The following is a 24,194-nucleotide window of genomic DNA, read 5'->3' as shown; positions in this document are numbered from 1 at the left end:
ATGCAAAGTCTTTTTGTTTTAAATAAATATTTAGTACCGTGTACGTCGGTCTGCTGCAGTCTCTCCCTTTTTAAGGTAATTGTATTATAAACTTAACATTTATTCAGAGTGCTCGGGTTATGTTTTGTTTATCCAGAAGCAGGCTTCTTGGTGAAGTTTAGTGATGTAGCGCTGTACACTGCAGCTCGATCACGTGACCACGCTGCTAAAGTACGGGAGACTGGGCAGTGTGTGTGTGTGTAACATTTTGTTACCCCCTTTTTGTTTTGGCGCTGTCTCAAACCTTGATTTTACCTTATTTGTCTGCTTCTAGTTAAAGTAGTTTATAAATACTACTTATTCATAAAATTGGTGACATGCAGCGTTATTACAACCTACCCCACCATCAGGATCAGTTGTAAAAGTATTACAGTGACAAAAAAGAAAGACGTGAAATAATAAGATTGAATAAAGTTAAATAAAATGGGACAGTTAATATTCTTGCATTTGCCACAATTATGAGATTATAGGTCCTTAATATTTTACACAGATGTAGAGGTGAAACTGATGGCGTTACAAAAAAAAGTTTTTCAGTTATAATAAAGCAATACAAACCGTACCGACTGATGTTTTAGCGCACTTCCTGCAAATATGGAAAAAAATAAAGGGTCTCAATTAAATATGTGCAGTTTCACATGATTAGTGCAAATTGTCACATGGCCAGAGCAGTTTATTTCCTGTTTGCACCTTGAGCAGATGATGGATGCATCAAAGCTCCAAAACGAAAGGCTAGTAAAGTATGTTAATATAAAGATATGACAAAGATTTTTGGTACATATTATCTTTAGGGTGTCTAGTATTAATATATGCATTTGCATATATTCAGTTTTGTTGCGTGTGGTCATAGAGTGAGTAACATGTTGATGGTCACAATAGTGACCGGTGGGATAACGGTGAACTTTATTTTACAATATAATCCAATGGCAGTTACTAGTGAAAATGACAATAAAATGTTGCAATGACAAAATGTTGCACTAAATTAAAAATTCAAATGTTAGAAAAAGTTTACAATAATGATGTTGTAATACTTGTAGCATTGATATAAAAATTTGATGTTATATTTTAGAAAAAAAAATAGCTGAGCTAAGATATATAACAATTTTTATGACTGCAGAAATATGTGATTTCAGTACTCACCATATCCCACCGGTCACTATTGTGACCGAATATAAAACACAATTTTTCACACACTTTTCCAAAAAATTAAAAAAATAATTCTTGATTATTTCAAAAGGTTACTAATCATTTGGATATTTTCATGTCTGGGAAAAATTTGGGATTAAATGGGTTAATGTTACAACACCCCCAGTCTCCTATTAAATCCAAGCCAGACTTGATCAAGTCTCAGCAGTATTTTTTATTTTTTTCTTAAAACTTGCAGGTAGGCTGCATTATAATTTTGTTGTTACATAAGCTATCAAATCTAAGATGTTTGTTTTAGTAGTATTACAGTAAGTCATGTGGGTGTGGGTGGTTACTTATGTAAGTTACAATCTCCCATAATTGCTAAATTATTAAACTCTCTGATGATTACTCATCAGTTACCCTCCCATATTTATCCTGACTGGCTTTTATTGACCTTTGCCAATGAATCTGTTCTTCAGTTATTGGGATATTAAGACCAGCTAAACAAGCAGTATCTTGAGAAGTAGCTTCTTAATTTCATATTTTAATTATTAAATATATTGCATGTACAATTTTATTTTTTATAAACATAAAATGTTTAATTATATACAATTTATATAGAATAATTAAAAAGAAACAAAAATGCAATTTTTCTGTAGAGATTTTTAGAGTATTAATCCAAAGTCAATGGGTTCACCTTTTGAAAAATAAATAAATCCAGTTTTGAGTGTCTACACACCTGATTTGCCATTTTAGTTTTACATGTTAATTCCAGTGTTTTTTGATTTCATTGTCTTCTTTTTGTAGACAGTGGCCCTAATGTTACAAAATGTTAATGTTATGTAAGTACATAAATAAAATATAATACATATATAAATATAAAAACATGTCTTATATAAAATTTTATATTTATTTTATAGAAATATAGAAAAGTATATAAATATTTAATGTTTATATAAATAAGCTTTAACTGTAAATATTTATTATAATCATATTGTAAACCCAGTCCTGCCCATAAAAAGTCTTAATGTGATTCCTTTAAGTACAAATTGGAATGCAGGAGTGTTGAATGACCCAGAGAGGTCATAGGCAATTGCTATATTTACCAGCTCAGTAATATGAGCTCTAGCATTCTGGATCACTCTGCTCATGCAATCCTTCCCTGGTCCTCTCACTCTGGAGCTACAGCCTCCAAAGCAACACGCTGTCCATGGAATATACTACTGGTGAGCGTCTTCTCCAAATGACTCGCTCTTTTCTTTAACTTTAAGCTGTTTTGACTGCTATCCAATGCTGTGAGGTTTGTGGGGGAGAGCGCATGACATTCTCAAGTCATCAATTGTTAGGTTCTCTATTGTTAGCCGTTCAGCGTAACCAGGGTCTGGATTGTTATGACAGTCTGACGTTTAAACTGATGCATAGGAATACTGAACATTTGTTAGCGCAATTTTAAAAGATGCTCTCATAAATGCTTTTATATTTTGTATGTCTTATAGGCTTTATATAGGCCTGTTTCCTTTTTATTTCTCTAGTACTTGGTGTGCTTTTATATATTTATTGTATGACCATTTTTAAATTAAGCTGTATATTTTATTTTATAAATACTGCCTTCACCAAATGTTCCTAAACCCTCTTCTGTATTTTTGTTGTCTTTTTAGGTTTGAACATTGAACGGTGTATGTGAGGTATAATGAACCGCCACCTCTGTTTTTCCGTCCTCTAGAACCGAGATCGGCTCTACTTACAGTAGGTACCCCTGAACCTAACACCCACCTGCTAGCGCACTTTGCACACATGATACCGAGAGAGTGCTGTGCACTTACAAACAACATACAGGGTTGCAGTTTGTCTCTGAAGATTTTTAGGGAGCGTTAATCCAGTGCAAGTTATTGGGTTCATCTTTTGAAATGAAAAAACACCAAAGCAGTTTTGTGTGTCTCTACACCTGATTTGCAATTTCAGTTGCTCACGTTAATCCCCATTGTCTCCTTTTCATAGACAGTGGCCCTAATTTCAGTCTGTTACAAAATCTGTGTTCCACATTCCTTATTCAGGTTGTATACGCTCGCTGTAAATGATTTAAAAACCTGGAATGACCTGCTGCCTTTAAAATTTGGTCTGATATTGTCTTTCCAGATCAAATAAGCTTTGAAAATAAATGCTAGACCAGTGCAAGTCTGATTCATGCAACATAGCTGCGGATAGAAAGGGTAGATTTTGAGTTTGGTTTGGCAGACTGAGTATTGTTGAGAGGCAAGTCTTGCCAGATTGCTTTTGGTCATATGAGGGGGGGTGGCTGAGGCGTCAGTTTGGCCACTGAGCTCTTATCTGCTCACATTTCAGGGTAAATATAGCTGTACCCAAGACTTTGCCTCAAGTCTTCAGCATATTGTTGGTGTTGCTAACACAAACACCTGCACAAGTTTCAGATTTTTTTAGGACGGTTCAATGTCACGGTGGCTTCCTGGAGATCAGTTCTGATATTTGAAGTTATTCAGCTCTTGTCACAGCTAAACTGTTTTCAGGATATTTGTATTGCTTTTTTGATGCCTCTTTGCAATCCTTAGTGCATATTGGTTTCTATGGAGGCATGTTTCTGTGTCAGAGTAACAGACACAAATGTAATTGTGTGGCTAACATTTACATTAAATGTTACATTGAACTGTTAAGTCACTTTTTTATTTTTTTTACTCTGAGGTGGAAAGCGGCTTTCATAGCTTTCCAAATGCTGAAGAGCTAAAAGTAGGTGTTGTGACGAGTTAGATGTGAATGTTAAGTAGCAGTGGTGGTGTGCACGTAATGACAGCACGTCTATCAGCATGAATGCAAGTGTGGATGTCTGTCAGGCATCACGGGGCTGAGTCCTCACCTGTCACATGCTTACAGCCAGAGACGCTCCCACAGCTCAGACCCTGACCACTGATTAAACCCCCACTGACTTCATACTGAACCAACCGTCTGTGAGAAATGTTAGTATTGTAATACTTAAAAAAAAAATTAAAATCACACACACTAAGTCCAATCTCATTCTACTAAAAAGATTGTTTAATTTGGTTAAAAATGAAAGCTAGTAATTCATTGCTAATATTTCTGACAGATGACGACTACAGACAACAGAGCCTGCTTCTATGATTTAGCTAAATAGATAAAGCGTATTTATATTTATTAAGTGACATACAATTTTGTTCAAAAGTTTTTAACAAAATTAATACTTTTGTTCAGCAAGTGTGCATGAAATTGATCAAAATGGGAGTAAAGACAAATAAATGCTAAAAAAAAATGTATAAAAATGTTTTCACAAAATATTAAGCAGCACAACTGTTTCCAGCATTGATAATAATAATAAATGTTTCTTGAGCAGCAAATCAGCATATTAAATTGTTTTCTGAAGAATCACGTGACACTGAAGACTAATGATGCTGAGAATTCAGCTTTGCATCACAGGAATAAATTACATTTAAAATATATTAAAATAGAAAGCAGTTAGTTTTTAATAATGTAATGTTTTACAATATCACTGTTTTTTTTTTTGTTTTTTGTTTTTTTAAATCAAACAAATCCAAGCTTGGTGAGCATAAGAAACTTGTTTTAAAAATATTTTTAAAATCTTTCTGAAACCTTGACAAACTTTCTTGTGATCACCTCATATCAGAAAATGTTTTCTCTGAAATATAGCTTATTCACAAGGTTCTTACTTGTAAATGTAATTTAAATGTAATATTTAATATTATTAATGGAAAAATATGAATACAGAGTAATAAATAAAGAGAAAAAATATTATTAATAATAGTTAATTATACCCATGTCCTCTACCATCAGTTACTATGATTTTATTTTTAATATATAGCTCAAATTTGTAGGCAAGAAGTTGCCAAGTTGGTCAAAACATTGCCTCAGTTAAGCTTGCCAAGTCTGCATTTCTTTGATTGTTAATCAGTTTCCACCTCATCTATTAATGAAGTGCAGCACAAACTAAATGTGCCTACTACCTCTTTTTCTAGACTAGTTTGTCGTGGTAGGGCTCCATATATACCATATGGTAGGGTTCTGGTGGCTATTGTTATTGTGGGCAAAGAGAGGGAACACAATGTGAAAGCAGTGGACAACTGTCTTAAGAGTTCTTGTCTGGTGAAAGCATGTTAGCGTCGGTCTGCCATGTGCTTTGGACTGCCTCCAGCGTGCAGCCTACCCTAGATCTACGTGTTGAATTATTGATGCATCTGTGAACGCTGAACTCAGAGAGGGAGAGAGAGAGAGAGTGCGCAGAGAGACAGATTAAAGAAATAAGAGCCATCGCACTGAACCCAACACGGATCAACAACACCAGATACTTTTATTTATTCAGACGCTGCACTGCCTTGTGAACAAGAGCCCGTCTCTCCACGAGAACAAACTGTGCCACCATAACACACGGCCCGGCTCTGGGGGCTCTCTTGTTTCATTCAAACAGCGGGGTCCTCAGTGCTGCGCTCGGGCTAAAAAACAATGGCACTCATTTTGTTCGCCAGCTTCATTCAGGGTCCCGTGCTAGCAGTGAAGCCCCCGTAGGTTGCATAATACGCACCCCTCACAGTGTGTGTGCTGTGTTTGGACAAGAGTCACATGCTGCTACTCATCGAATATGTTTTCAGGATCAAGCGCACAGAACACAAGAGACCTCAGGGCATGACACAGAGTCATTCAAAATTCATAACAGGTAGTGTTTATACCCTACCATTTTGACTGAAATTGCCCAACTGAACAGAGACACTTTTTCCCTAAGGCTGAAATACAAACGTAATGAAACCGCCGACCTTCGGTGTGTGGGATTTTGAGGCATTTTTGAGGTTGTTGGTTGATATGAGCTAAAATGATTAATATCTCATCAGTCAGTGTAGATGTCAGATGGGGCCACTTTGACAAAAGTGTTTGAACTTTTTCACTTTCACACAGAGTGCACTTAAAAATAATTATAAAAATTTATTATATTTATACATAACAGCTATGGATGCACATATGTCTGTACCATTTTGGTTATCAGCTGAAAAAAAAATATATATATATATATATTAAAAAAAAAAAAAATATATATATATATATATATATACAGTATATTTATATATATTTTACAATCTGTGTTGGCTGTTAATGGATATTTAATTGTATTATAAATCTGAATTTAGAAGTAATTAATCACTTAATCATAGTGAGCCTACTGCACGATATTTATGCAAATTTCTTAGGCCTCTAAATTATCAACATAACTTTGCTGAAAAACCTGTTGCACACAATCTACTACATGCTAACAGAATTACATATTACTTTTTGGCCATATAAATATCAGCAACGGCACAAAATTGCATATTCTTTGCACAGTTTGGTCCACTGAATAAAACTGGGGTGATGTTTTTCTCCATATTTTCCTTATATATCATGATATGTGACCCTGGACCACAAAACCAGTCATAAGGGTCAATTTTTCGAAAGCTTTCCATTGATGTATGGTTTGTTAGGATCAGGCAATATTTGGCTTGGATACAACTATTTGAAAATCTGAGGGTGCAAAAACATCAAAATATTGAAAAAATCGCCTTTAAAGTTGTCCAAATGAAGTTCATAGCCATGCATATTACTAATCAAAAATGAAGTTTTGATATATTTACAGTAGGAAATTTACAAAATATCTTCATGGAACATGATCTTTAATTAATGTCCTAATGATTTTTGGCATAAAAGAAAAACCAATCATTTTGACCCATACAATGTATTTTTGGCTATTGCTACAAATATACCCCAGCGACTTAAGACTGGTTTTGTGGTCCAGGGTCACATATATGAAACTGATAACATAACTATATAAAAGCAGTATATACAGTGAGGAAAATAAGTATTTGAACACCCTGCTATTTTGCAAGTTCTCCCACTTAGAAATCATGGAGGGGTCTGAAATTGTCATCGAGGTGCATGTCCACTGTGAGAGACATAATCTAAAAAAAATCCAGAAATCACAATGTATGATTTTTAACTATTTATTTGTATGATACAGCTGCAAATAAGTATTTGAACACCTGAGAAAATCAATGTTAATATTTGGTACAGTAGCCTTTGTTTGCAATTACAGAGGTCAAACGCTTCCTGTAGTTTTTCACCAGGTTTGCACACACTGCAGGAGGGATTTTGGCCCACCTCCACACAGATCTTCTCTAGATCAGTCAGGTTTCTGGCCTGTCGCTGAGAAACACGGAGTTTGAGCTCCTCCAAAGATTCTCTATTGGGTTTAGGTCTGAGACTGGCTAGGCCACGCCAGAACCTTGATATGCTTCTTACAGAGCCACTCCTTGGTTATCCTGGCTGTGTGCTTCGGGTCATTGTCATGTTGGAAGACCCAGCCTCGACCCATCTTCAATGCTCTAACTGAGGGAAGGAGGTTGTTCCCCAAAATCTCGCAATACATGGCCCCGGTCATCCTCTCCTTAATACAGTGCAGTCGCCTGTCCCATGTGCAGAAAAACACCCCAAAGCATGATGCTACCACCCCATGCTTCACAGTAGGGATGGTGTTCTTGGATGGTACTCATCATTCTTCTTCCTCCAAACACGTTTAGTGGAATTATGACCAAAAGTTCTATTTTGGTCTCATCTGACCACATGACTTTCTCCCATGACCTCTGGATCATCCAAATGGTCATTGGCAAACTTAAGTCGGGCCTGGACATGTGCTGGTTTAAGCAGGGGAACCTTCCGTGCCATGCATGATTTCAAACCATGACGTCTTAGTGTATTACCAACAGTAACCTTGGAAACGGTGGTCCCAGCTCTTTTCAGGTCATTGACCAGCTCCTCCCGTGTAGTTCTGGGCTGATTTCTCACCTTTCTTAGGATCATTGAGACCCCACGAGGTGAGATCTTGCATGGAGCCCCAGGTGGACAGGTGTCTTTATGCAGCTAACGACCTCAAACAGGTGCATCTAATTTAGGATAATAAATGGAGTGGAGGTGGACATTTTAAAGGCAGACTAACAGGTCTTTGAGGGTCAGAATTCTAGCTGATAGACAGGTGTTCAAATACTTATTTGCAGCTGTATCATACAAATAAATAGTTAAAAAAAATCATACATTGTGATTTCTGGATTATGTCTCTCACAGTGGACATGCACCTACGATGACAATTTCAGACCCCTCCATGATTTCTAAGTGGGAGAACTTTTTTTTTAGATCAAGATCAGAATACTGATCTTACTGATAATACTGTTAAATGTAATCTTTAGCGTGTCTCAAAATTAATATCTATTTTTCATCCTGTACATTATAATGTTTTGATGCCTAAATTCACTTATATTATTCCAAACTATTTTAGTTTAGTATTCAAAACAATTTAGATTTTTTGTTTCATTTTATTCAGACACAATAGTGTAGAATTTTAATATCTGACCTTTAACAGTTATTAAATCACAATGTGACTGAAGTAGTAACAGATGTTTTCTTCTGTATTGTGACATATCCGAGTAAAATGGATCATCAAAAAGAAAAAAATGTTGTGGAAGGACTTGGTTCAACCCACCGGTTGATTGGATGGAGGCAAGCTTGCAGTCATTTGTAAAGAAGGGGTGGGTTTTAAGTGGACAAAATGATTGGAGAAGTCAGTCAAATCAAAATTTATTCAGACACCTTCAACATTTCTCACATCATCACAGGTTATTCACTATAGTTTAGAAAATGATAATAAAATATGACAACAAATGGCTGCCCACTGCTCCGGGTGTGTGTGCACGTCACGTCCTTTCCTTTTTCTTTCCTTCCTTTAAAAAGTTTGCATTAGCAATTAAAGAAAAAACGCTTAAGCAAAACATGGTCAGGTCAAAGTGTCTGAATAATTTTTGGTCCCAAATTTTTATCAGGTTTTACTGGCAGTCCACTGTATGAATATTTTTTGGGTATAATATGTCACAGTTTACTTTATTTTGCTATCCTCACTTACATAAATGAACTATAGTGTTCTGCAACCACTAAAAAAAAATTATATCTGGTGTCTGAATAATTTTAGTTTTGACTGTCATCATCAGTGAGGTCTGTCATTTCACCCGGAAGATCCAGTTATGACATGTTGATTGAAAGCTACAAGGTCAAAAAAAATGAAGTATGCATGTATTAAATTGTTCACAAGATCAACAACATACATTTAGTAAACAGATTTTCATTTAATGCCGAATTTAACATGGAAAATAATTGTGGGTTTATCTGTATTGGCCAGAATTTTAATGCAACACATTTTCTCCTTCCGTTCAGAGTCCATGCAGCCTGAAATCACCTCACGTCCAGCTGAGCTCCCAGCATGTCTCGTGTCTCCTCTACGGCGAAGCGCTATGCCGGCTCTTCCTATACCAGTCACTACAGTTCATATGGCTCCTCCCTGACCCCGTCGCTGGGCTCCTACGAGCGGGACAAGCTGCCCTATAAGAGCTCCTCCTCAGGCTACTCCTCCTCAAGCTACCTGAGCTCAAGCGCCTCCCGCTCCCGCAACTACAGCTCTTCGTCCGAGCCGGACCGGGGTCGGCCTATCCCTCGCACCGATTTGCTGGGCGGCCGGCGCAGCGAGAGCCTGAGCCGCACACCGGCTAAGGGCTATAGCTCGGGCCTCAATGGAGGCTCGGGATACAGCAGCTACAGCTACTCTCCAGCGCCCACCAGCTACCTCTCCTCCTCACCCGTGTCCTCCAGCATCTCCCTCAGTCGCAGGAAGTCGGTGAGTCAGAGCGATTTGACGCACGATCTGTCAGCTCTGGGCCTGAGCGAGACGTCCAGAGGCAGTGGCCTGAAGCAGTCCTACCAGAGCCGAGGCACTGACGTATCTGACTCCTACAGTAGCACTCGCTCCAGCTACGGCCTCTCACGGAGCTCCACGCAGGATGGCCTGAAGAGCAGCAGCAGCCGATTCTCCTCCAGCTATCGCTCCACCTCACCAGTCAGAGAGTCCTTGGTAAGAGCATTTATGTTTTCTCGTTGGACAGTACCCATTTATTTCCATAACACGCTTATGCTAGTATTGTGTTTTTCACTGATCCTTAATTTTGCATCACTCTCCTTTCTCAAGTGTTACACAAGTGCCCTTCTGAAACTCAGAGAGTTTGTGCTGAGAGGTGTAAGGAATGTGTAACGTTCAGCTGTGATTCTAGTGTCTCTTGTGATATAAGTGAACTCATCTTAGGAAGTTGCAGATAAAATGATTGATGTGGTCAGGTATATTTAGAATACCATACTAACATAAAAACTCTTCTACTAGATCGGGACATATATGGCTTGGTGTAATTATCAGTAACTGCAGTTTAATTAATTAAATAGGGAAACATGGCACTGTCAGCTCCCTGCAGTTTTCTGCCAAAATAATAACTTGATGGTTTAACGTTTGAAAATGAAGACCACAATAAGCGTTATTGTTGATTTTTACAGTTTACTGTAAGATCAAATTTATTATTCTATTATTTTCTATCTATTATTATCATTATATTTTTATATATATATATATATATATATATATTCTTAAATAAAGTTTGTACAGTGAAATATTACAATATTTCATTTTCTTTAACATTTTTTATTTAGTAATACTATACTAATTACTATTGTTGTTATTATTATAGACATATGGATATATAGCCTAATTACTAAATTTTGGACCAAATTTCGCAGCCCCACAAACAAGCATAGCATACCTGGAGCTTTTTTATCGCAATCACATTTTTTATCTTAATTACATTTATTTTATTTTTTTTTCCCAAATCGTGCAACCCATGATGCAATGTGCTCTACTTGGCCTTTCGTTTCCTGTTTAACAAATGAACTCAAAAAAATATCAGCTGTGATTTTTAACATCCCCTTCATTAATGACATTTGTACTCAAAATGTATTAAAAGGGCAAAAAGATATTTTTTAGAAAGTCATGAATGAACCTTTTATATATAATCAGTATACATTACAGGGTATACTATGAAATATATAGTATGCTATTATGTTATTCTAAACATATCCATATCCAAGTTTTGCCATTGAAGTTATACAGAATGTGTTTAATGTGCTTATGTTGGATTCACAGTGCTTCTAATGATGAATTAAAATGTCTGCTTACATTATGCTAAAAATTATGCTAAAAAAAAAAAAACCTCTGTGGAATACAGTCTGTGGCTATTCTTTTAAATTAGTTGCTGTTTATGTCATTAATTAAGGTACTGCTCAACAAGGGAGCCCAGGCTAAATGAGCACTGCTGCGCAGTAAGGTCTGTCTGACTTGAATGTAGTCTAGACTAATCATTTAAGTTTACACCTGAGAATTCCAGAAACTAATCAGCTCAGCGAGTGTAAGTCTGAGTGCTTTTGTCAACTCAATTTAATTATCACACTAATGCTCCAGATATTCCAGCCATTTATGCTGTGATAAACCAGGCTACTGTGGACAAATGCAAGAATTAGAAGATATGCACTATAATTCTTTCAGCACTACCCTAAAGGGTTCAAGACAGCCAGACTGGAGATTTTATTACTTTTGTAATGGAGCAATGTATATATATATATATATATATATATATATATATATATATATATATATATATATATATATTTGAACCATGGAATATAGGATAGCTGTGCATTTAAAGGGGTCATGAACTGCCCTTGCTTTTTATTTTGCACTTATGTTATCAAGATTTTTACATCAAAAACATCATAATTTAGAAGTAATGACTTATTTTTCTGTCCTCTTTTTAACCCCCCTCATCAGAACGCTCTGTTTGAATAGGTGTGGTGGATTGTAGACTCAGAAGTAAATGCCCACTGCTATGATTAGTTAACAGTGTACATTCATTCAATCATAGATGGACACCGCTGTGATTTAGGTTTAAAACGCATAAATAACTCAATACATATCAAACAATCTGTAAGAATAGACAAAGCAATAGTGACCACAGTTACTCACAATTGTGTTGCGACATCAGAAGGAAGGCAACGCAAACACAGTTTTTTCCTCAACTTGGCACTGCACACAGCATCTTGTTGCCTTGGGAGCCATCTTTATAGTTTCTGCATAGACCTGCACGTTCGCCTCTCTTGTGAACACTACATGTGCGAATTGGTGGGCGGGGCTAAACAGGCAGTAATTTCGAAGCAGGCGTTGATCTTCTTCCGCGGAGGCGGTGCTTATCACACTATTACATTATAGAGTGGAACATTCCACAAGCTGTTGTTTTGGCAGACTGCCTGCAATAAAAGCTGTTTTTAGACTAACAACAAAGTTTTGAGTTCTGAAACTTGCAGGATGTTTTTATATTACAGTGACCTATTAAATCAAAAGATCAAGGGAATTTTCAATTCATGACCCCTTTAAGCAGTGCATTCACAGTGTTGCCAAAAGGGGTGCTATAGTGAACAGTAGTGTAAACTCTCTTTTTCTATGACCATTTATCAGATCTTGAATTTAAAAGTTTTAAATTTATTAATCAATTAATGAGAATGACAGGAAGTGGAGTTTACTAAATTGGAATTTAAAAATAATAGTTTCCATGAAATGAAGAGTTCTTCCTTCCTGTCTGTAAGGTCAATACAATCTTCAAAGTAAATACTTTTTTCTTAACTTTTTTTCTTGGAATTTCAATTCATTGTAGTTCTGCTTCCTTGCATTCAAATCTAAATTAAATTCTAGTTCCTTTTTGCTACCTCGACTAAAATTCAATTCTGATTGAGGAATTGAATTTGATTATAAAAAACAAAAAAACTTTCTCAGTTAAGTTCTGAATGGTGCACAACCTTAAACTACTAACCAGTTACCGTTAAACTGTTAACATGTTTCCAGCTAACTGAATAGCTAACAGATTCAGTGCATTGGCACAGGTACATTTGAGGGTAACACTATCGGCCCCATGAGTACTGACGTTTGTTACCACCACAGTAATGCTAGAACAAACATTAGGTGTGCGGGATTGCGCACTTGCAGTGAGTGCCTTTGCGTACTTGTGTAGTGTGTATTTCTGGCCTAACATTTCTGTGTCCTTATTCTGGTTTATCCAGAGTATTTTTGCTGACCAAATCAGTTTTACCAGTGTGAGGAAAAGCACAGGCTGCTGCAGGTATACAATTTGCCCCGTCTCCGACTACCATTAAACTATTGTGGTTTCCCAGCCAATGGTAGGTTAGTGTTACTGAGTCTTTGCATGGCTGGGCCAGCATTAACACAGTTTCCCTGCCACAGTCTGACTCTTTCCATTCAGCGGTTTTTTTAATGATGCCAGTCTGTCTCAAACAGAGAGACTTTGCACTTCCATAACCCAGGAGTAAACAATTCCTGTCACGTTTTCTACTACCTACTCATTGCGCCAAGATTTTTTATATAACAGGTGTGTTAGAATGTAAGCTGCTCCACAAAATTACCCTAAGTACCCTCTTTAAAAAAAAAAAAAAGTTTTGAAAATTTTTCTCGTCTGTTTTGATGAGGCTCAAAACCTACTGGATACAACCGCAGTGTTTCCCCTACCATTATTTTAGGGGGGCGAATTAATTTTATTTTATTTTATTTTCTCTATAGCGCCAGACCACAAAAGAAGTCATTCAGTGTTACCTTCCCTATAGAACAAGTGTATACCTTGTTCTTTTATTAAACAAACTAAATAGCCTTATGTTATTTATGTTATTTACACGACGGCGTGTCATTTCTGTCTCTACTTTACATGGTCGCGCTCTCTGTATCGCGCGCACAGCGTAGTTCCGCCCCGGTTCGCGCGCACGCATGCACGCACACACACACACACAAACGTAAGCGCACACACTCCCACTCCTATTTGTAAATATTAAGCCGCAAAACGTCTATTTAAATATGACTTATGCGTGTCTCTGTGTTAATGTATGGCGCAGACACGCGGGTTTGTTTACTCATACAGAAGCGCGCGACGCTTGCGGTGATATTAACGTCTGTCCTCTCAATAAATGAGGACATAAATACATGAACAACATCTCCAGAACTGCTCTGAGAGTCACTTCATGAGCATTCGAGCGTTTCATTTGAGAAAAACTATCCTCATATCATATACACAGAAATGTAAAGGTATTCACGGCAACCCGTCAAAATAAAAGTTCGGTTTCACTTGAAGACATTGGGCAGAATATAATAGGCTACTACTACTAAAACTATTAAAACCTTATCTTTAAGGAATAATCATACAATGTCTTCAATGTTATTATCAATATTAAATCCCCTTTATTTTTATGTCGGGATAAAACGGAACAACCCCCTCCCAAAGCCATAAACCTAGGGGAAACACTGCAACCGCCTCCTGTTTTGGGCCCTTGTTGGCACTTGGTTATTGGCAGTGTATCTCAGAGATCACTGAGAGCTCGGGACTTCTTATTCTCTTCACATGAGGTGCTTAAAGAGGAAACCCAGTGAAGACTCAATTCTTCTTCTGAGTACAAAGTGTCCCTGTGATGTTTTCCTGTGTTTAAAGTTGTGTGGATGTTGGCAACTGAGATTTGCAGTGTTAAATTTCACTCACTCATCACATGCTCTTTCATTATTAGAGCTTCCAAAATTTGTGCTGCTGTTTACAAAGCATCTCATAACAGGTCACCTGCTTTATTTTATTTTTTTAAAGAGTCTTTGAACATTTCAGCAGAATCAGCATTTGTGTTTTGCATGAAATTCAACTAGTGGTGCCCTGATGCACATCAAGTCATTTGGCTCAAAGCCAAGATGGATCTCTGGCACTCATTCAAAGTGTCTAATTACACATTTCAAGAAAAGCACTAATCCACCCTGTTTACTTTACCTTTTCACCCTTGTTGTGTTCTGTAGCGTGTCAAGGAAGTGTTTTCATTTACTGTTTGCTGTGTACATAGACTTAGTCATAAGACTGGAAGGATCACAGTGATCCGTCTCCCTCTATAAAATGCCACTTCAATAACAGGTCACCCAACTTCCTATTTCTATATAAACATGGATTAACATGCTCAACATTCTGTGGTTTTCTTTACAATTAAATCAACTTCGGTGAAATATGGCGTGAATAAGACATAGCCAGAAAGAAAAATGTTTCTGCGTCATAAAAAGTTGATTCATTGTATTCATTGTAAAGACTAGTCTATCCTTCTCAACATCGTTTTCAGCTGCATAAATGCAATATAGCATCTGCCTTGATTAAAGTCGATAGAATTGTGGGATGCATGTAGAGTGTGGCCTTCAAAAGTGACATTGTTCTCATGTAGGTAACTTCCATGCTGCATTACGTGTTTCCAGTATATCCAGAACTGGGTTGCAGCTGATGACATTTGACCCACCGTCTCATAAGAGCATAACAGCCTCAGTCTGTTTTTTCTCTTTTGGGGTTTATTGTGTTTCATACCCTGTTCTAATTTTTCTGCCACCTTTACAGGCAAAGTTTAATGCTTCTCTAATACTGTAGTGGGGGCGACAGCTGAGTTGAACATGGCACCCAGCCCAAAAAACTAGACATATTGTCCCACTTTTTGTTGCTTTTACCATATTTGGCAGTTGTTCTATTTTCAATCTGATTATAAAATTTTTCCTGTCGAAGAACTGTAGCTGTAAATTAATTCAAACGTATTTGTATAGCACCTTTTACGATACACACTGTTTCAAATCAGCTTCACAGAAAATTATATTGTTAATCTTTATAATATCTTCATATATCTTTAGTCGCATGTAGCAGATTAGAGCTGGGCGCTAATGTAGTTTACATTTTCGCAATGATAAAAAACAATCATGCAGTTGAGTTTGCTACATAGTATATATCTCTTGACATGAATGTATACTTGTATACACAATTTCATATATGTGACCCTGGACCACAAACCCAGTCTTAAGTCGCTGGGGTATATTTGTAGCAATAGCCAAAAATACACTGTATGGGTCAAAATTATCAATTTTTCTAGGTCATGTTCCATGAAGATATTTTATAAATTTCTTACCGTAAATGTATAAAAACTTCATTTTTGATTAGTGATATGCATTGCTAATAACTTCATTTGGACAACTTTGAAGGCGATTTTCTCAATATTTCGATTTTTTTGCACCCTCAGATTCCAGATTTTCAAATAGTTGTATCTCAGCGAAATATTGTCTGATCCTAACAACCCATACATCAATGGAAAGCTTATTCATTCAGCTTTCATATGATGTATAAATCTCAATTTTGAAAAATTGACACTTAAGACTGGTTTTGTGGTCCAGGGTCACACATAGCTGTGTGATAATATAGTTTACATTTTGCAACAGTATAAACAAAATGTAATTCAGAGCCCAACCAACCCTTTGCGGTGTCTTTTCGATGTAAGTAAAGTTGAAACTGATTTAGGGTGTTCCGTTTTAGGGTTGTTTGAAAGTGGTCCATTTAAAATGAGTAATAAGTCCTTGACTGCCACACGATTATCGTAAATCTCTTTCATTGCGGCGTGTTTAACCTGCTGCCCTCACTGACGTCTGATGCGCGCGCTAGGCTCGTGTGGGCGGGACTGTAGTGAAAAGACAGGGATCCGCGCGCTGCCTCCAGCCTGCAATCTGACAGCTCCAGCTCGCTGCCTTCACTTTTATTTGAGAACTCTCCTCTGTCTAACGTTACTTCGACACGTGAGGGAAATCTTCTTTGCATTTGCGAACAACTTTCTTCGTTTATTGTTTTGTGAATAGTGTTTCGATTGTAGTGAGTCGGTCAGCGCGCGATGTTTTATTCGTCCCCAGTGCTGCCTCGCACCGCTGTAGAGGTCGTTTCCTGATCAAGTTGCTTAACGTTACCTGAAGAAGGACCCTGGAATATTTGATGCGATAACATCCATAGTAGCTGTTTGTTAAAGTTGGTGTTTATACACCGCAGAAGGGTTTTATTGAATATGCCCAGCATGCGACATTCATATACAGTTACAATACCAGAGGAGCCACCTGCGACGGCGTTCCCCCTTTTAAAACAGGACATGCGGAGGAAAAGCTCCACTATGTCCGGCTCCATGCTGGTCTCCACATTCGTTGGACTTCTGATTAATCATGCCAAGGTATGAACACAATTCATAGGCGTATTACGGCTATTCGTATTAACATTTATTCATCTGTTTTTATAATAGATCGATATAATAGATAACCAGTAAGTATTAGAATACATACTAGTCAAGTGAATAGTTTCTACTTGAAACACTGATCTTAACAGTACCAATGGCATAGCTACTTAAGACTAATGGGATATTAAACAGTAGCAAAACAAGTACTAGTATGCAATAAACAAATACTACAAAATAATTGAATACATACTAGTTATAACTAGAATAATTACTAGTGTCTAACTAACGATTGAAAACATCGGATTGTAGCAATAAAAATAAGTACTATTAACATAAAATAAATGCTAGTTAATTTTTAAGGGATAAATGATAAAGCATGAATGGGGCTTATTGAGGCCCATTGAATAAGCCTTAAAAAGTAGTTCATGCTGTGATGTCATTAATATTGCACTTACTGCCATCAGTAAGCTCTCTCTAAGTCTTTGCAAGGGATCAGTATTCTGACAGGTCACTGCTTATATAATGCAAATTAATCTTGCATTTGCATTTCCTGTTTCAGTGCATCTGCTTATTCTAACTACTGACTGCTGTTATGTTTATGCCGGTGTGCACCTTGAGATAAACTGATGAAGCAGTCTTATTTAAGTCCAAAAAAAAAGAAAGTTTAGGTTTCGATGAGAGCACCTTACATTGGGTTTACCAGAAGGCACACTTCATTATTTTTTTAAGTGAAGCAACATAAATCAACAGCAACCTGCATGCTGCTGATAAATGACGCATGAGGCAGTTCAGAATGGCTGTTCGTTGTTACGTAATGAGCAGAAATCCCATTAGAGCTCACTCCTGCATCCAACAGCGATCTCAGTCCCGTCCCATGCCACCGGAGTCAGGACTAGGCCTGGTGTATCAGCTTTGCCGCTGAGCCTTCATTATCTGACGCCCGATTAGTTTCAACGTCACGGAATGTGCTTCGATATTCATCAGGACACTTATATATTAAATGACCCATATATTTAGCATGTGTAAACAGGGTTTTCTCTATGCAGTTTTTGTGAGTCACTTCCCCTGGAGGTGTGACCAGTATAATGTGATTGTGAAGGACATGGAGTACCAGCAGTGCCTTTATCTTGGTTACCTGAAATAGGACAGTCCAAATGAAGTGTTTTGTACTAATTTAACACATTGGTACATGGGACAGAAGTTTTGGCACAGGAGCTTGAGTATTCCTGGGAAATTCAGGTTTACAAACTGTGTCCGAGTTCAAAAGACTTCTTTAAACAGAAGAAAGTTACAAGGAAAACCTCAACCAGCAGAGAGCTAAGAGATGGGTGGAATTATTTGGCTGGGAGTGTTGGACAGGAGACAAAGTTGACATAAAACAGAGATGGTATAAACTCTAAACAGTACAACGGGTTCATCTAATCGTTTAAACCAACTACCAGAGCTCTTTAACTAATATTATGTGGGTCAGTGTACGCTGATGACTGAAGTCTGCTAGTCTGGATGTTTCATTTGGGTATTTGCTCCACATTTTCCTCTCACAGTGAGCTGTTATAAAAGCAGGATTAGTCTTCCCTCACCTCTGTAATGGGGAGAATGCCGAACAGAACACCGTGACCCACTTCCACATTCTCCGGCCACCAGAGAAATAGAGGGAAAAGAGTGTTATAGAGGAGGATTTGACACATAAAATCACACTTTATCAACAACACATAGGCAAAAACCCATATCAAGTTGTTATATTATGTTCTAATGCTTCATTATACATGGAAATAGTGAAACTGTTAAAAACAAATAAATTGAAGTTCTTCACGTTTACAGCTTTGCCCCAGAACTTTCATCATGCTTAACCTTTAATAGGTTTCTCCAGAGTTTCCAAAGGCACTTTTCATCCTGAGACCAAGTGATGAAAATGTTGTAAACTTAAGAGGAAGTTATTAGTTGCAGGGTACATGTACCACTATATTGAGAAGCAACCACGAGCTGCTTTGGCAACAACAACAGCATCGTCTCATTTCACACAGCAGTGGACGTCTGCTTCAGAGTGAATCACCACAACCTAAAATAGACCTATTTTGTACAAATGTTTCCTTGACATGCATTAGGACATGTATCCCACATTTGACGGTCATATTGATTTCTCAGTTTTAGTACAGTATGATGTAGGACGTTGCAGATGTCCGGATGGCCACGTTTGCATATGGTGTCTTAGTTTAGTGCCTGTAAAAATCCTGTGGCCGTCAAATATGGCTGCCAGGATCAGTGTCGCCGAGACGATAAAAAATCAGCCAATGAGCGGGCATCCCATGTGAAAGGATGCTATTTTTGGCAGCGTTGATATTACTCAGCAGAGTACGACAAACTAGGCTGGTGAGCCTGTTCCCGTGAATTGAGCGTTCAACAAGCATTTTCCATGGAAGCGTGGATTTAGATAATACCCAGTTAATGAGTTTGTTAAACATTTCTGGTGTGATATATATTCTGCCATGAACTGTTTGTTCCCCAAATATTGACTGCTGTGCCACTGAGGCGGTCGGGACAAATGTGGTCAGTGTGAACATCCTGGCCAGCACCAGGTAAGTTCGTCAGTGTTCCAGCACAGGGCAGATCACGTTTCCCCTCCCGTGCTTTGGCACGACAGAAAACAACATAGTGTCAGATTACTGGCAGGTCCGCTTTAGCTCTCTTGCACCTCTACTAAAAAACAGATTATATGGAAACATAGATCTCCGTTTCCTGGAATGACCTGACTTGAGGTGCGGTCACATTTAATGATGCTGGCTGGAATTTCGAAATGTAGTCATTTCAGTTTTGTGTAAGGGCAAAAAAGTTCCCCACAGAGATTTTATTAGTGTTTAAGTTGGTCACCTAAATGAGCCACATTGACCAACAGAAAGGTTTGAAAGTCTCATATGTGTGAGCTACTATTGACTGGACCTTTTTTTGCCCTTGCAAAATTTCAGCTAATTTGACTGCACCTTATGAGAGCAACATTTCAGTCCATTTGATAATGTATGACTAGTCGCTGACATCTAGCCTATGACCTGTGTTAACATTTCATCTCCTTCTTTTTCAGAACTCAAAGAGTGCCCACGGCCTGGTGGGACTTCGTAATCTGGGAAATACAGTAAGTGTTTTTTTAAAGGGATGCACTAGCTGCTCTTATAGGTAAAGTGTGTACTTATTTTCAGTAGGAATTTTGTCCATTTTTGGCTCAAAACTTCGAGCTGGACTACCTGTTTGTCCAACTATAGGAGATGTGGTGGTGCTGCTGATGCAGAAATTACACTTGACCTCTAGCATTTCATTCCCGTGTTCTCACATACCAGACAAATCAATTAAAAAATCGTACAACAATGAAGTGTGTAAGGTCTTCGCTGTTGACCGACATCCTCATTCACACAGATTTTTTGTCATATAGTATATATAGACTGAATACAACACATCTAGCATGCTAGAAATAGATAAAAACTGTCAAATCTCACACCTTGACACACCTAAGCGGCAAGAAGCAGAAATGTTTTCATATCGCTTTCACATTCCTCTGTCTGTATCCATTTGGCAACATTATTTTTCATGATGTCTCTTCGCTCTCGCACTCACTTAACTTGCTTTTGCCAAGCAACAGTATGTGTACAGTCCAAAAATAAACTCTTACACATCGCAGTCAAGTCTGTTGCTGTGAAACTCTAGACGATGTGTCACTTGTTTTGTGGCTACCTTTGCTTTTCTGATTTCTGCTTCGTGAACATGTACACAGTGTCATATTTGTAGATAAATATTTATATAAATGTATGTAGTACATTTGGTCAAAAATAACATTTTATTTGATCATATAAAAATATGTTTAATTTAGTTTAGTGTTTAATTTGGGAGCTTAAAAAATAAACGTATATTTTATTAAATAATCAGCGTGTCATGTAATTCATTCATTTAAATTTTTTAATCAATTACCAGCCCAAAATATATCTCTAAATATTTATCTTCCTTTATCTCTCTCTTTCCCTCGCTAGTGTTTTATGAACTCCATCCTCCAGTGTCTTAGCAACACACAGAGCCTGCGAGACTATTGTCTTCACAACTCCCACCGCCGAGACCTCAACAACAACAGCCGCACAAACACTGCTCTCATGGAAGGTGAGTGCGCTCGCCACCACACAGCTCCTGCAGGTTTCACAGCGGTCACTAACCCTACTGAAAGCCTCTCTTTGTCGTGACTTCAGAGTTTGCCAAGCTTATCCAGACGATGTGGACTTCTTCAAGCAGTGAAGCCGTCAGTCCCTCTGAGTTTAAAACACAGATTCAGAGATATGCTCCCAGATTTGTGGGCTACAAGTAAGTCTCAGCCTACATGCAGTTTTATTCTGTTCAAAGTGGCCATCTTAGTATCATAGTAGCAGGTTTTACACAGACAATTCAATTTTTAAAATTTAGAAAATGTAAAAAAATTACACATTTACAATAAATCAATACTATATTGGTTTTGATCTTTCGGTATTGGTTTTCAATTGTAAATTAAAATCTTGTAGTGCTTAATTTTACTTGTGGCATTTACATCCGATCATTTTTGTGTGTGTGTGACAAAATAGCATAAAATTTTAATTGAGTGTTTAATCAGCTTATCAGCTAATACGGGAATATAATTGCTTGGTTATCAGTAAAAATCATATGTCTTACTAATGTAATGTAGTTCACTTTATGTTTATCAGTAGCTGGCTGTGGTTGTGCTGTGTATTGAGATTTTTATGTTATCTCTCCAGTCAACAGGATGCTCAGGAGTTTCTACGTTTCCTGCTAGACGGCCTGCACAATGAAGTGAACAGGGTCACGGTCCGGCCACGGGGAAACATTGAAGACTTTGATCACTTGCCGTAAGCGTACTGTCCTTATTTTCCTCAATGTAGGAAAAATGACATGTTGTGAGTGTGATTTCATGATTTATATATCTTGTTCATTTTCTTTAGTGATGAGGAAAAAGGGAAAAAGATGTGGACTAAGTATTTAGAGAGAGAAGACAGCAAAATCGTAGGCAAGTATACACTACATCAGTGTTATTTTAGTATTATTTATATATCAAAGATTGTTTTATATTTTGAAATTAAGTTTTTATTTTAGTTTAGCATTTTAGTAATTTTGTCATTATTTTAAGGTTTTAATACTTGAATTTAAACCAAGGCAACATTTCCAATTTTTTTCCAAGGTTTTTCATGCAATATTCGGTTACACTTTATTTTATGGCTTCCTTGTTACAGTGTAATTATACATTCAAGTATTGATTAATATTAATTAACTACTTGCACTTACTATATGCTTAGTGTTGGGATTAGGGTTTGGTTTAGGGTTACTGGCATGTAATTATGCATAATTTATTGTTATTATAATAGTAAGTACATGTAACAACATACAATAAAGTGTTACCCAATATTTCTATTTTATTTTATTTCAGCATTATTTTGAATAACAAAAATTACTATTTTTAATAGTATACGCTGCACTATACACATATCAAAGAGCTGTGGGTTATCATTGTGCTCCATTACTAAGCATAACTCTGCCTTGTCTCTCTCTGTCCTCAGATCTGTTCGTAGGCCAGCTGAAGAGCTCTTTGACCTGCAGTGAATGTGGCTATTGTTCCACTGTGTTCGATCCCTTCTGGGACCTTTCCTTACCTATCGCCAAGGTTAGTTCATTGACATGTGCATGTACATGCAGGCTTTATAATGCACACTTTGGACATTGGGAGAAATGAGTGGGTGTTAATGGTGTTCCTCTGCCTAGAAGGGCTATGGAGAGGTGAGCCTAATGGACTGCATGCGGCTGTTTACTAAAGAAGACGTGCTGGATGGGGACGAGAAGCCGGTAATTCATTCAATTCATTCCTGGCATTTTAATAATGTGAAAATTTATATGTACCGAAACATCTAATCGTTCCTCTGTTTTTTGATCCAGACATGTTACAGGTGCAAAGCCAGAAGACGATGTACGAAAAAATTTACAGTTCAGAAGTTTCCTAAAATACTAGTTCTTCGTATCCTTTTCTAATGCCGTCTGATGTCTTCGTGATGTCACTCGGGGCATCGGTTTGTTGACAGTAAGCACAGATAAGATCAGGACTGTTTGTGCAGGAATGTGCTGATGGGATAGGTTGAAGCATGAAGTGACAGGTCTCTCTGAGGTCAACAGTGTGCTGAGTCTCTTCTCCCTAACTGCTTCACTTGTTCAGATCTGAAGCGCTTCTCTGAAGCCCGCATCAGAACCAGCAAACTGTCCACTTTTGTCAACTTCCCAATGAAAGACCTGGACCTCAGGGAGTTCGCCTCTGACAGAAGCAGTGAGTAAAGACAGACCAAGAATCTGCCATTTCAGTCCTAGAGTGAATGTGCAGCTGCACTCAGCATGAAACGTTATAGATCTTATTGTGAATGATTTTGTTTACAAAAACTGTTTGATATCATTTTTAATTCAAATGTGATAACTGGATCGTATGGTAAAACTGGTACTTAGTCCACTTAAACCCGCTTAAATCTTTCTTAAATTCAGATCTGCCTCCCATCTAATCAACAAGTATGTCACAATATATTTCATAGTGATTTTATCATGGAAAATTACTTTACTGTCTAGAACGTGATATAACATATCCTGTAGCAGTAAGGGTCTAGGAGTTTTGTTTTAAATAAATAATTATTTTCACATTATAAATAATAGTTAAAAAAAATATTTGATTCAATGTAAGGTCACAAAAGTCTTAAATATTACAGCAAAAGTTTTAAATATAATTTTAAGAGGTCTTAAATTTGGGGATAGAGAAGCCATAATTGTGGAGAAGCAGCTCCATGGGATTATTAAAAGTCAAAACGTGGTTGTTTTGCTCACAGTTTCAGAGCTGTTAACAGTCAAATAATGCCATGCATTTATGTGGAGTCACTGCTTAGTCATCTACTATTAATGAATTATGAAAGTGTTTACTTTATAATGGGTGGTGATGTTGTAAAAGTGCATATTTTATC

The 24,194-nt window shown here is 37.4% G+C and overlaps 1 protein-coding gene across 10 annotated transcripts in view; it reads left to right on the top strand.

Annotated features, from left to right (window-relative positions):
• Window positions 1-24,194, top strand: part of usp2a (ubiquitin specific peptidase 2a) — a 29,726-nt gene that overhangs the window by 451 nt on the left and 5,081 nt on the right. The window contains exons 1-12 of one of the 10 annotated variants that reach the window (XM_058799297.1): window positions 2,237-2,390; window positions 2,823-2,910; window positions 9,430-10,120; window positions 20,264-20,314; window positions 21,201-21,324; window positions 21,411-21,522; window positions 21,948-22,058; window positions 22,152-22,216; window positions 22,764-22,867; window positions 22,966-23,046; window positions 23,137-23,215; window positions 23,411-23,518. In XM_058799297.1, coding sequence (XP_058655280.1) covers window positions 9,476-10,120; window positions 20,264-20,314; window positions 21,201-21,324; window positions 21,411-21,522; window positions 21,948-22,058; window positions 22,152-22,216; window positions 22,764-22,867; window positions 22,966-23,046; window positions 23,137-23,215; window positions 23,411-23,518 — 1,480 coding nt within the window. In that variant the 5' untranslated portion in view covers window positions 2,237-2,390; window positions 2,823-2,910; window positions 9,430-9,475. Of the gene's footprint in view, window positions 1-2,236; window positions 2,465-2,822; window positions 2,915-8,329; window positions 8,751-9,429; window positions 10,121-16,436; window positions 17,185-20,263; window positions 20,315-21,200; window positions 21,325-21,410; window positions 21,523-21,947; window positions 22,059-22,151; window positions 22,217-22,763; window positions 22,868-22,965; window positions 23,047-23,136; window positions 23,216-23,410; window positions 23,519-24,194 lie in introns of those variants that run through there. The other 9 variants (XM_058799301.1, XM_058799304.1, XM_058799299.1 and 6 more) reach the window with 9 other exon arrangements.

This window comes from Onychostoma macrolepis, chromosome 15, assembly GCF_012432095.1.
Source record: "Onychostoma macrolepis isolate SWU-2019 chromosome 15, ASM1243209v1, whole genome shotgun sequence".
In the NCBI taxonomy this organism is placed as follows: domain Eukaryota; kingdom Metazoa; phylum Chordata; class Actinopteri; order Cypriniformes; family Cyprinidae; genus Onychostoma; species Onychostoma macrolepis.
This window is presented reverse-complemented; position numbering and strand designations above follow the sequence as displayed.